General features: G+C 39.3%; 1 protein-coding gene across 2 annotated transcripts in view; it reads left to right on the top strand.

Moving 5' to 3' along the window:
• Nucleotides 1-25: 25 nt before the first annotated feature.
• f11r.1 (F11 receptor, tandem duplicate 1) overlaps nucleotides 26-13,642 on the top strand; it is a 59,244-nt gene continuing 45,627 nt past the window's right edge. The window contains exons 1-3 of one of the 2 annotated variants that reach the window (XM_067438838.1): nucleotides 251-456; nucleotides 1,115-1,177; nucleotides 1,366-1,482. In XM_067438838.1, the coding sequence (XP_067294939.1) occupies nucleotides 414-456; nucleotides 1,115-1,177; nucleotides 1,366-1,482 (223 nt within the window). In that variant the 5' untranslated portion in view covers nucleotides 251-413. Of the gene's footprint in view, nucleotides 457-1,114; nucleotides 1,178-1,365; nucleotides 1,483-13,642 lie in introns of both variants that reach the window. The other variant, XM_067438837.1, reaches the window with a different exon arrangement.

The following is a 13,642-nucleotide window of genomic DNA, read 5'->3' as shown; positions in this document are numbered from 1 at the left end:
ACTTGTTTTCTTTTTTTTCTTTGACAAGACCCATCTTATTGGGTCTCCTCCACTCTCCACTGACATGCTTGTTTCTTTGGATCTTATACGGGTTACTATGTAGGATACAAACACCTATTGGCAAAAGTTTGGACTCCTGAACCATGTCCTAAACAGGGTTGATTCTGAGAACGATTTCCAATTATTTGTCTAACCTCGAGGCTGTGATTATTCTTCGCGTCATGCAGCGGGAGTGTCCATTGTACTACCAATCACACACGGTGCAGGTAACACAGTAGCCTATGAGATTATTTTGACTCAGTTTTGTGGGAACATAACAAATAAACCACTTCAAAATAGTTATGCTAACATAATTTTTAAAAGAGAAACATTTAACTTACTCTCGTTCAAGTTTGCATAATTCCAGAGTGGATATGTTGACTTTCGTCTTTGTGTGCCTCTCCATCTCAGTCACAGGTAGGAGACTGTGCTTTCTGTTTGTAACTTATTTTTTTGTAACTTGCGTCGTGTCAATTTTTGAAAATTAGCAGCATAGTTTTCCCCTCTATTTCAATAATGCATTATCATCCTACTATTGCGTAAAGGAAAAATAATTGTTTAAATTATAGTTTATTTAGTAGTCTACAAGAACAGTCTGTGCACCTCTCAAATGTGGCCCAATTTAGTTATATAAACAGTCGTATTTTGAATTGGTTTTTACCAATGAACAACTGGCCATGGTGAGTATACAGAATAATATTTATTTATATTTATTTATTGAGTTTTCTGAAATATTGAAAAATTATTGAAAGGAATTACATATATATATATATATATATATATATATATATATATATATATATATATATATATATATATATATATATATATATATTAGAGCCTGTCCAAATGAACAGCTCACATGTTGCATTTGTTTGATAGCAATTGTAAATTGCGGTGTTTTTTCAATTACATTGAAAAATTACATGGTTGGTCTAGAGTCTAGACTCTGATGGTATATTAACATTATTCCACTCTGGATACAGCTGACAATGCATTTAATGTGACTGCTTTAAGAATCATTTTCCTCTGATCTAGTTTGTATAGGCTTCAATTCATCTCTTTCTGTCCTCAGGCCTAGATGCATCTTTTATAGTTAACGTTGGTGATCCGTTAATAAAAGTGAAAGAGAACGTGGGTAAGTGTCATTTTTACTTTCGTTGTGTTTCAGTAAGCAGCCAAATAGCAATACTGTGAGGGGTGGGGGGGCTGGGTGTTACAAATTCTGGCCAAAGATTCAGTTTTTGAAGTGAAAAACGATGCACGTTTTATGCATTAGGTTAATAAAGTGTTTTTTTGTTGTTGTTTTTTGTTTGTGTTTTTCAGGAGTTGACTTGAAATGTACCTACACTGTTGACTTTGGAACAACACCCAGAGTAGAATGGAAGTTCAAGGATCTCAATGGCTATCAGTTTTTCATCTACTTCGATAGCATGCTAACTGGTATAAAGTGTTTGCCTTCCAGTGTCATAAACCTTGCAGTAGCATTCCCTTAAAGCTACACTGTGTAACTTTTTTTGTTTATTCTTAGCTAAAAACACTTAGTTCTTTCAAAAATATATGTGCTCATTAATATATATTTACTTCTTTCAAGTTATAAAGTATTCTCGTACGTTTATAATTAGGGCCCAAGCCCTGAAAGGGCGCAGAGCCCTATTGTTCTTCTAAGGGTTTTTATTATTATTATTAGGGCCCAAGCCCTGAAAGGGCGCAGAGCCCTATTGTTCTTCTAAGGATTATTATTATTATTATTATTATTATTTTAACCCGACTATTTGGGCATTTTCGAGGCGCTTCCCATGCTCGAAAACTCTTGAAACTTTGCACACGCATCAGAATGCGCGGCCATCAGGGCCGGGCTGAGGCTGGTACCCGGGCGTGGCAGGGGGGCTCTACGGCGCCCCCTAAAGTGGGGTCTGAAAACGTGGTCTATAAATCAAACACACTTTCACGTACATATATGAAACTCGGTACACATATAGAGCTCATCGGGCCGAACAACTTTCGTGCTCTAAGTTATGCGTCAGCCCAACAGGAAGTGAGCTATTATGGGTTGTTCGGAAAACGCATGCTCTGGAATTTGCGATACTCCTCCTAGACGATTCACCCGATCAGCACCAAACTCGGTCAGCATGAAGTCAAGACACTGAGGATGCCAAATTGCGAGCGACTTTCTGATATCTCAAACGGTTTGGCCGTGGCGAAGAGACGAATTTATGGCGAGAAAAGGGAAACAGGAAGTGTGTTATAACTTTTGCATACATTAATTCATTTTGATGAAACTTCAGCTGTGTGTTCGTTGTAAGAGGCTGATCACATGGATATGACTTTTGTAAGCCAAAGTTATAGCGCCACCAACTGGCACCAGGAAGTGTCCCTTTTTTCCAAAGTGGGGGGTTAGTTTTATCTACAGTCACCAAACTCGGTATATATATTGTACTTTTCGAGCCGGACAACTTTCTAATTTACATTCATTAGCTCTGACCAACAGGAAGTCAGATAATTTGGTTGGAAGATAACACAAAGTGGAAAGCGAGCTCTGAGTTTTTACCTTCTCCTCAAAAGCGATTCATTCAATCTCCTCCAAACTCGGACAACATGAAGTAAATATACAGAAGATGCTAAAATGCGAACGGTTATTGGATATCTCAAACGGTTTTCCCTTAGCATAAGCCTAAAAAACACAAAATAAGAACACAAGTGCCTGGTTCATAAATAAGGCTATACTCCCACCTGCTGGTTATTCTCTATATCACACTGTTTTTTTTGTTTTTTGTTTTTTCAACACTTATGTTCTCCCTTAAATGACCAGTAGAGGGCAATATTGTATAAGTTTTCAAGCAAAAAACCTTGCCTCTGTGTGTGTGTGTGTGAATGGTTTTCTAGCCTGGTGGGGACTAAAACCTGAATGCACACAGACTCATGGGGACTTCCCAATGTGTACAAAAGCTTATAAATCAGACAGAATGAGTTACTTTGAAAATGTGAAAATGCAGAAAGTTTCCTGTGATGGGCAGGGGCAGTGTAGGAGGACAGAATATATGGTTTGTACAGCATAAAAACCATTACGTCTATGCTTGAGTCCCCAAAAAGAGTGAACCAGACATGAGTCTGTGTGTGTGTGTGTGTGTTGGGAGGAGGGGGGGGGGGGATCGGGGGGATGGGCTGAGCTTATAAGGGTTGCCTGCAGCATACTTCAGCATTACTACTGTGTGTGTGTGTGTGTGTGTGTGTGTGTGTGTGTGTGTGTGTGTGTGTGTGTGTGTGTGTGTGTGTGTGTGTGTGTGTGTGTGTGTGTGTTATTTTTTCTAGCCTGGTGGGGACTTCAACCTGAATGCACACAGACTCATGGGGACATGTGTCACTGATTTCTACAGTGTGTGTGTGTGTGTGTGTGTGTGTGTGTGTGTCTGTGTGTGTGTGTGTGTGTGTGTGTCTGTGTGTGTGTGCCACTCTTCTGTCTAAAAAGATTACCTCTCAATGCTGTGCTTTGGCCTGCATTAAAGGATAAAACATATTATTCTGGGTTTGAATAAAAAAATAAATGTATAAAACCAGTTTATTTGTAGGGCATTGACAATATTGTTTTATATAATTAGCTAAATATTTGTGTAAATACAAATAATTATTAATAAAAAATATATAAATATAAAAAAACATTACTAACAAAGGAAAAAACACATTTGAGTGTCTTTAAAAAAAAAAAGTAGTGTAACTTAAAAATTAGAAGATTAATGCCTTTTGTTTAAGGACAAAAATGAGAACCAATAAGCTATTGGTTTGATTTTGTGTCTCTGTCACAACCCCCCCCCCCCCCCCCCCCCCCTCTCAGGATCACTCTATGTGTGTGTGTGTGTGTGTGTGGAGGGGATCTCTCTCACTCTGTGTGTGTGTGTGTGTGTGTGTGTGTGTGTGTAGGGGGTCTCTCTCACTCTGTGTGTGTGTGTCACCTTGTCTCTTGTTTTTTCATAATTTAACCCTTTCATATCATAGGCTATCACAAATATCTATCACTTTATTGTGAAAAATAAGTAAAACAAAAACATGTATTATATCTTTAATTAAATACTGGTCTTGTGAACTTACAAAATTTTGAGCTGCAAAAAATACATTTGCTCATAATTGAAAGTGATGTCCTAATACTTTTAATTGTTTTCTGTAACATGGGCTTTAAAGAAGGTCATGTGCTGTGTTTGCAAAGATCACGTATGACACCTCTTTAAACTAATTATTTATTGATAGAATTCAAATGGATAAAAAAAAAATGTTTCACATGATCTTATAAAAGTGGCTGTTTATAATAAACTTCCATAAATTATATGCACGGATATTACTCTTACCTGACACTGATATTAAAATCATTGTTGCGGTCTCTGTGATTTGGCTTAATTTATTTTTAAGAGAAGTGTAAGGATAATACAACATCAGCATTTGGACAGTATTCTGCACTCATTTTGAAATTGACATTTGACGTCATCTGACATAAAATTAATGAATAAAATGTAATTGATCTCAGAGATGTGAGTGTTGTGGTTCCTGGTCATAGCAGCACCAGTTGCTGCAGTTAATGAGGTGAATTCAAATGACTTTGACATAGTCCCTTTATTTATTTTTTCCCATATTAAATGCCTATTGGCCTGCTGTGCACAGTTAAACTGATGCCACCAGGGTGGCGGTGCCACCGGCTTGGGCCCGTCATCGCTGCTCGCAGCTTTAATTTATTATTATTTTTTTTACCGACTATTTGGGCATTTTTGGGGCCTTTCCCATGCTCGAAAACTCTTGAAACTTTGCACACGCATCAGAATGCGCGGCCATCAGGGCCGGGCTGAGGCTGGGACCCGGGCGTGGCAAGGAGGCTCGACAGCGCCCCCTAAAGTGGGGTCTGAAAACGGGGTCTATAAATCAAACACACTTGCACGTACATATATGAAACTCGGTACACATATAGAGCTCATCGGGCCGAACAACTTTCGTGCTCTAAGTTATGCGTCAGCCCAACAGGAAGTGAGCTATTATGGGTTGTTCGGAAAACGCATGCTGTGGAATTTGCGATACTCCTCCTAGACGATTCACCCGATCAGCACCAAACTCGGTCAGCCTGAAGTCAAGACACTGAGGATGCTAAATTGCGAGCAACTTTTTGATATCTCAAACGGTTTGGCCGTGGCGAAGAGACGAATTTATGGCGAGAAAAGGCAAACAGGAAGTGTATTATAACTTCTGCATACATTAATTCATTTTGATGAAACTTCAGCTGTGTGTTCGTTGTAAGAGGACGATCACATGGATATGACTTTTGTGAGTCAAAGTTATAGCGCCACCAACTGGCAGCAGGAAGTGTGTCACTTTCAAAATTGCTTTAAATCCCCATCTTATTTTCACCCGATTTACTTCAAACTTCATCAGTATTATGTCAAAACATAGCAGATATAGACATATGAATGGATTCCTGATTCTAGAAAAACTGTTGTCATGGCAACGTGTCAAAGTCTAATAATCTTTTTTGGTGTTTTTGAGACTCTTCACATGCTTGAAATTGCATGAAACTCAACACACACATCAGACATGCTGTCCAGAAGATGCAAGCAAAGATTCAGAAACGGGCGTGGTAGAGGGGCTCAGTAGCGCCATCTTTTGTCCAAAGTGGGGGGTTAGTTTTATCTACATTCACCAAACTCGGTATATATATTGTACATTTCGAGCCGGACAACTTTCTAATTTACAGTCATTAGCTGTGACCGACAGGAAGTCAGATAATTTGGTTGGAAGATAACAAGAAGTCGAAAGCGAGCTCTGAGTTTTTACCCTCTCCTCAAAAGCGATTCATTCAATCTCCTCCAAACTCGGACAACATAAAGTAAATATACAGAAGATGCTAAAATGCGAACGGTTATTGGATATCTCAAACGGTGTTCCCGTAGCAAAAGCCTAAAAAAGATAAAATAAGCACACAAGTGCCTGGTTCATTAATAAGGCTATACTCCCACCTGCTGGTTATTCTATATATCACACTGTTTTTTTGTTTTGTTTTTTTTTCAACACTTATGCTCTAACTTAAATGACCAGTAGAGGGCAATATTGTATAAGTTTTCAAGCAAAAAACCTTGCCTCTGTGTGTGTGTGTGAATGGTTTTCTAGCCTGGTGGGGACTTAAACCTGAATGCACACAGACTCATGGGGACTTCCCAATGGGTACAAAAGCTTATAAATCAGACAGAAGGAGTTCTTTTGAAAATGTAAAAATGCAGAAAGTTTTGTGTGATGGGTAGGTTTTGGGGTAGGAGCAGTGTAGGAGGACAAAATATGGTTTGTACAGCATAAAAACCATTATGTCTATGGTGAGTCCCCAAACAGATAGTGAACCAGACATGAGTGAGTGAGTGTGTGTGTGTGTGTGTGTGTGTGTGTGTGTGTGTGTGTGTGTGTGTGTGTGTGTGTGTGTGTGTGTGGGGTGGGGTGGGGGGGGGGGGGGGATGGGCTGAACTGATAAGAGTTGCCTGCAGCATACTTTAGCATTACTAGTGTGTGTGTGTGTGTGTGTGTGTGTGTGTGTGTGTGTGTGTGTTCTTTTTTCTAGCCTGGTGGGGACTTCAACCTGAATGCACACAGACTCATGGGGACACGTGTCACTGATTTCTACAGTGAGTGTGTGTGTGTGTGTGTGTGTGTGTGTGTGTGTGTGTGTGTGTGTGTGTGTGTGTGTGTGTGTGTGTGTGTGTGTGAGAGAGAGCCACTCTTCTGTCTAAAAAGATTACCTCTCAATGCTTTGGCCTGCATTAAAGGATTAAACATATTATTCTGGGTTTGAATAAAAAAAATCATGTATAAAACCAGTTTATTTGTAGGGCATTGACAATATTGTTTTATATAATTAGTTAAATAATTGTGTTAATACCAATAATTATTAATAAAAATATATAAATATAAAAAAACATTACTAACAAAAGAAAAAACACATTTAATTGTCTTTAAAAAGAAAAGGAAAAAATAAGTAGTGTGTGTAACTTAAAAATGAGAAGAATAATGCCTTTTGTTTAAGGACAAAAATGAGAACCAATGAGCTACCGGCATATAGAATAACCAGAAGGTGAGAGTGTAGCCTTATTTAGTAACCAGGTTGGATATGTCCTAGGAACACTGTCTTGAAGATAAAACTATTGTTGTTATTGCAAAACAGTGAAATAAAAACAATGATCTCTCACTGTTTAGATTTTGTGTCTGTCATTCCCCTTCCCCCTCACTCTCCCTCTCTCAGGATCACTCTATGTGTGTGTGTGTGTGTGTGTGTGTGTGTGTGTGTGTGTGTGTGTGTGTGTGTGTGTGTGTGTGTGTGTGTGTGTGTGTGGAGGGGGTCTCTCTCACTCTGTGTGTCACCTTGTCTCTTGTTTTTTCATAATTTAACCCTTTCATATCATAGGCTATCAGCAATATCTATCACTTTATTGTGAAAAATAAGTTTTAAAAAATGTATTATATATATATTGAGCTGCAAAAAATACATTTGCACATAATTGAAAGTGATGTCCTAATACTTTTAATTGTTTTCTATAACATGGGCTTTAAAGAAGGTCATGCGCTGTGTTTGCAAAGATCACGTATGACACCTCTTTAAACGAATTATTTATTGATAAAATTCAAATGGATTAAAAAAAAAAATTCACATGATCTTATAAAAGTGGCTGTTTATAATAAACTTCTATAAATTTTATGCACGCATATTACTCTTACCTGACACTGATATTAAAATCATTGTTGCGGTCTCTGTGATTTGGCTTAATTTATTTTTAAGAGAAGTGTAAGGATAATACAACTTCAGCATTTGGACAGTATTCTGCACTCATTTGAAATTGACATTTGACATCACCTGACATAAAATTAAAGAATAAAATGTAATTGATCTCAGAGATGTGAGTGTTGTGGTTCCTGGACATAGCAGCACCAGTTGCTGCAGTTAATGAGGTGAATTCAAATGAATTTGACATAGTCCCATTATTTATTTTTTCCCATATTAAATGCCTATTGCATGCTGTGCACAGTTAAGCTGATGCCACCGGGGTGGCGGTGCCCCCGGCTTGGGCCCGTCATCGCTGCTCGTTTATTATTATTTTTTTACGCGACTATTTGGGCATTTTTGGGGCCCTTCCCATGCTCGAAAACTCTTGAAACTTTGCACACGCATCAGAATGCGCGGCCATCAGGGCCGGGCTGAGGCTGGGACCCGGGCGTGGCAGGGGGGCTCGACAGCGCCCCCTAAAGTGGGGTCTGAAAACGGGGTCTATAAATCAAACACACTTGCACGTACACATATGAAACTCGGTACACATATAGAGCTCATCGGGCCGAATAACTTTCGTGCTCTAACTTATGCGTCAGCCCAACAGGAAGTGAGCTATTATGGGTTGTTCGGAAAACGCATGCTCTGGAATTTGCGATACTCCTCCTAGAAAATTGACCCGATCAGCACCAAACTCGGTCAGCATGAAGTCAAGACACTGAGGATGCCAAATTGCGAGCAACTTTTTGATATCTCAAACGGTTAGGCCGTGGCGAAGAGACGAATTTATGGCGAGAAAAAGGAAACAGGAAGTGAGTTATAACTTTTGCATAGATTAATTCATTTTGATGAAACTTCAGCTGTGTGTTCGTTGTAAGAGGACGATCACATGGATATGACTTTTGTGAGACAAAGTTATAGCGCCACCAACTGGCAGCAGGAAGTGTGTCCCTTTCAAAATTGCTTTAAATCCCCATCTTATTTTCACCCGATTTACTTCAAACTTCATCAGTATTATGTCAAAACATGGCAGATATAGACATATGAATGGATTCCTGATTCTAGAAAAACTGTTGTCATGGCAACGTGTCAAAGTCTAATAATCTTTTTTGGTGTTTTTGAGACTCTTCACATGCTTGAAATTGCATGAAACTCAACACACACATCAGACATGCTGTCCAGAAGATGCAAGCAAAGATTCAGAAACGGGCGTGGTAGAGGGGCTCAGTAGCGCCATCTTTTGTCCAAAGCGGGGGGGTTAGTTTTATCTACATTCACCAAACTCGGTATATATATTGTACATTTCGAGCCGGACAACTTTCTAATTTACAGTCATTAGCTCTGACCAACAGGAAGTCAGATAATTTGGTTGGAAGATAACAAGAAGTCGAAAGCGAGCTCTGAGTTTTTACCTTCTCCTCAAAAGCGATTCATTCAATCTCCTCCAAACTCGGACAACATGAAGTAAATATACAGAAGATGCTAAAATGCGAACGGTTATTGGATATCTCAAACGGTGTTCCCTTAGTAAAAGCCTAAAAAAGACAAAGTAAGCACACAAGTGCCTGGTTCATAAATAAGGCTATACTCCCACCTGCTGGTTATTCTATATAATCACAGTTTTGTTTTTTGTTTTTTTTTCAACACTTATGCTCTCACTTAAATGACCAGTAGAGGGCAATATTGTATACGTTTTCAAGCAAAAAACCTTGCCTCTGTGTGTGTGTGAGAATGCTTTTCTAGCCTGCTGGGGACTTAAACCTGAATGCACACAGACTCATGGGGGCTTCCCAATGGGTACAAAAGCTTATAAATCAGACAGAATGAGTTCTTTTGAAAATGTGAAAACGCAGAAAGTTTTGTGTGATGGGTAGGTTTAGGGGTAGGAGCAGTGTAGGAGGACAGAATATGGTTTGTACAGCATAAAAATGGGTGGATGGGCTGAACTGATAAGAGTTGCCTGCTGGATACTTTAGCATTACTAGTGTGTGTGTGTGTGTGTGTGTGTGTGTGTGTGTGTGTGTGTGTGTGTGTGTGTGTGTGTGTGTGTGTGTGTGTGTGTGTGTGTGTGTGTGTGTGTGTGTGTGTGTGTGTTCTTTTTTCTAGCCTGGTGGGGACTTCAACCTGAATGCACACAGACTCATGGGGACACGTGTCACTGATTTCTACAGTGTGTGTGTGTGTGTGGGGGTGGGGGGTGGGGGGGTGGATGGGCTGAACTGATAAGAGTTGCCTGCAGCATACTTTAGCATTACTTGTGTGTGTGTGTGTGTGTGTGTGTGTGTGTGTGTGTGTGTGTGTGTGTGTGTGTGTGTGTGTGTGTGTGTGTGTGTTCTTTTTTCTAGCCTGGTGGGGACTTCAACCTGAATGCACACAGACTCATGGGGACACGTGTCACTGATTTCTAGAGTGTGTGTGTGTGTGTGTGTGTGTGTGTGTGTGTGTGTGTGTGTGTGTGTGTGTGTGTGTGTGTGTGTGTGTGTGTGTGTGAGCCACTCTTCTGTCTAAAACAATTACCTCTCAATGCTGTGCTTTGGCCTGCATTAAAGGATTAAACATATTATTCTGGGTTTGAATAAAAAAAATAAATGTATAAAACCAGTTTATTTGTAGGTCATTGACAATATTGTTTTATATAATTAGTCCCCCCCCCCTCAGGATCACTGTGTGTGTGTGTGTGTGTGTGTGTGTGTGTGTGTGTGTGTGTGTGTGTGTGTGTGTGTGTGTGTGTGTGTGTGTGTGTGTGTGTGTGTGAAGGGGGTCTCTCTCACTCTGTGTGTCACCTTGTCTCTTGTTTTTTTAATAATTTAACCCTTTCATATCATAGGCTATCACAAATATCTATCACTTTATTGTGAAAAATAATAAAAAAACAATAAAAACACCTCTTTAAACTAATTATTTATTGATAGAATTCAAATGGATTAAAACATTTAATTTCACATGATTTTATAAAAGTGGCTGTTTATTATAAACTTCCATAAATTTTATGCACACATATTACTCTTCCCTCATGGGGACACGTGTCACTGATTTCTACAGTGTGTGTGTGTGTGTGGGGGTGGGGGGTGGGGGGGTGGATGGGCTGAACTGATAAGAGTTGCCTGCAGCATACTTTAGCATTACTTGTGTGTGTGTGTGTGTGTGTGTGTGTGTGTGTGTGTGTGTGTGTGTGTGTTCTTTTTTCTAGCCTGGTGGGGACTTCAACCTGAATGCACACAGACTCATGGGGACACGTGTCACTGATTTCTAGAGTGTGTGTGTGTGTGTGTGTGTGTGTGTGTGTGTGTGAGCCACTCTTCTGTCTAAAACAATTACCTCTCAATGCTGTGCTTTGGCCTGCATTAAAGGATTAAACATATTATTCTGGGTTTGAATAAAAAAAATAAATGTATAAAACCAGTTTATTTGAAGGTCATTGACAATATTGTTTTATATAATTAGTCCCCCCCCCCCCTCAGGATCACTGTGTGTGTGTGTGTGTGTGTGTGTGTGTGTGTGTGTGTGTGTGTGTGTGTGTGTGTGTGTGTGTGTGAAGGGGGTCTCTCTCACTCTGTGTGTCACCTTGTCTCTTGTTTTTTTAATAATTTAACCCTTTCATATCATAGGCTATCACAAATATCTATCACTTTATTGTGAAAAATAATAAAAAAACAATAAAAACACCTCTTTAAACTAATTATTTATTGATAGAATTCAAATGGATTAAAACATTTAATTTCACATGATTTTATAAAAGTGGCTGTTTATTATAAACTTCCATAAATTTTATGCACACATATTACTCTTCCCTGACACTGATATTAAAATCATTGTTGCGGTCTCTGTGATTTGGCTTAATTTATTTTTAAGAGAAGTGTAAGGATAATACAACATCAGCATTTGGACAGTATTCTGCACTCATTTTGAAATTGACATTTGACATCATCTGACATAAAATTAATGAATAAAATGTAATTGATCTCATAGATGTGACTGTTGTGGTTCCTGGTCATAGCAGCACCAGTTGCTGCAGTTAATGAGGTGAATTCAAATGACTTTGACATAGTCCCTTTATTTATTTTTCCCATATTAAATGCCTATTGGCCTACTGCGCACAGTTAAGTTGATGCCACCGGGGTGGCGGTGCCACCGGCTTGGGCCCGTCATCGCTGCTCGCAGCTTTAATTATATATTATTATTTTTTTTACCGACTATTTGGGCATTTTTGGGGCCTTTCCCATGCTCGAAAACTCTTGAAACTTTGCACACGCATCAGAATGCGCGGCCATCAGGGCCGGGCTGAGGCTGGGACCCGGGCGTGGCAGGGGGGCTCGACAGCGCCCCCTAAAGTGGGGTCTGAAAACGGGCTCTATAAATCAAACACACTTGCACGTACATATATGAAACTCGGTACACATATAGAGCTCATCGGGCTGAACAACTTTCGTGCTCTAAGTTATGCGTCAGCCCAACAGGAAGTGAGCTATTATGGGTTGTTCGGAAAACGCATGCTCTGGAATTTGCGATACTCCTCCTAGACGATTCACCCGATCAGCACCAAACTCGGTCAGCATGAAGTCAAGACACTGAGGATGCTAAATTGCGAGCAACTTTTTGATATCTCAAACGGTTTGGCCGTGGCAAAGAGATGAATTTATGGCGAGAAAAGGGAAACAGGAAGTGTGTTATAACTTCTGCATACATTAATTCATTTTGATGAAACTTCAGCTGTGTGTTCGTTGTAAGAGGCCGATCACATGGATATGACTTTTGTGAGTCACAGTTATAGCGCCACCAACTGGCAGCAGGAAGTGTGGCTTTTGTCCAAAGTGGGGGGTTAGTTTTATGTACATTCACCAAACTCGGTATATATATATTGTACATTTCGAGCCGGACAACTTTCTAATTTACAGTCATTAGCTCTGACCAACAGGAAGTCAGATAATTTGGTTGGAAGATAACAAGAAGTTGAAAACGAGCTCTGAGTTTTTACCTTCTCCTCAAAAGCGATTCATTCAATCTCCTCCAAACTCGGACAACATGAAGTAAATATACAGAAGATGCTAAAATGCGAACGGTTATTGGATATCTCAAATGGTTTTCCCTTAGCAAAAGCCTAAAAAAGACAAAATAAGCACACAAGTGCCTGGTTCATAAATAAGGCTATACTCCCACCTGCTGGTTATTCTATATAATCACAGTTTTTTTTTCTTTTTTTTCCTCAACACTTATGCTCTCATTTAAATGACCAGTAGAGGGCAATATTGTATAAGTTTTCAAGCAAAAAACCTTGTCTCTGTGTGTGTGTGTGTGTGTGTGTGTGTGTGTGTGTGTGAATGTTTTTTTAGCCTGGTGGGGACTTAAACCTGAATGCACAAAGACTCATGGGGACTTACCAATGGGTACAAAAGCTTATAAATCAGACAGAATGAGTTCTTTTGAAAATGTGAAAATGCAGAAAGTTTTGTGTGATGGGTAGGTTTAGGGTAGGAGCAGTGTAGGAGGAAAGAATATATGGTTTGTACAGTATAAAAACCATTAAGTCTATGGTGAGTCCCCAGAAAGATAGCACACCAGAGACCAGACATGTGACTCTGACTGTGTGTGTGTGTGTGTGTGTGTGTGTGTGTGTGTGTGTGTGTGTCTGATGGGGGATGGGTGCCAGTTGCATTTTGATGAGGAAAAGATTAGCTCTTTTATTGCTGTGTGCTTTGGCCAGCATTAAAGGATATATATATATATATATATATATATATATATATATATATATATATATATATATATATATATATATATATATATATATATATATATATATATATATTTCTGGGTTTGAATAAAAAA

Source organism: Pseudorasbora parva, chromosome 3 (genome assembly GCF_024679245.1).
Source record: "Pseudorasbora parva isolate DD20220531a chromosome 3, ASM2467924v1, whole genome shotgun sequence".
Lineage (NCBI taxonomy): Eukaryota > Metazoa > Chordata > Actinopteri > Cypriniformes > Gobionidae > Pseudorasbora > Pseudorasbora parva.
The sequence above is the reverse complement of the archived record's forward strand: the minus strand, read 5'-3'. Positions and strand labels throughout refer to the sequence as shown.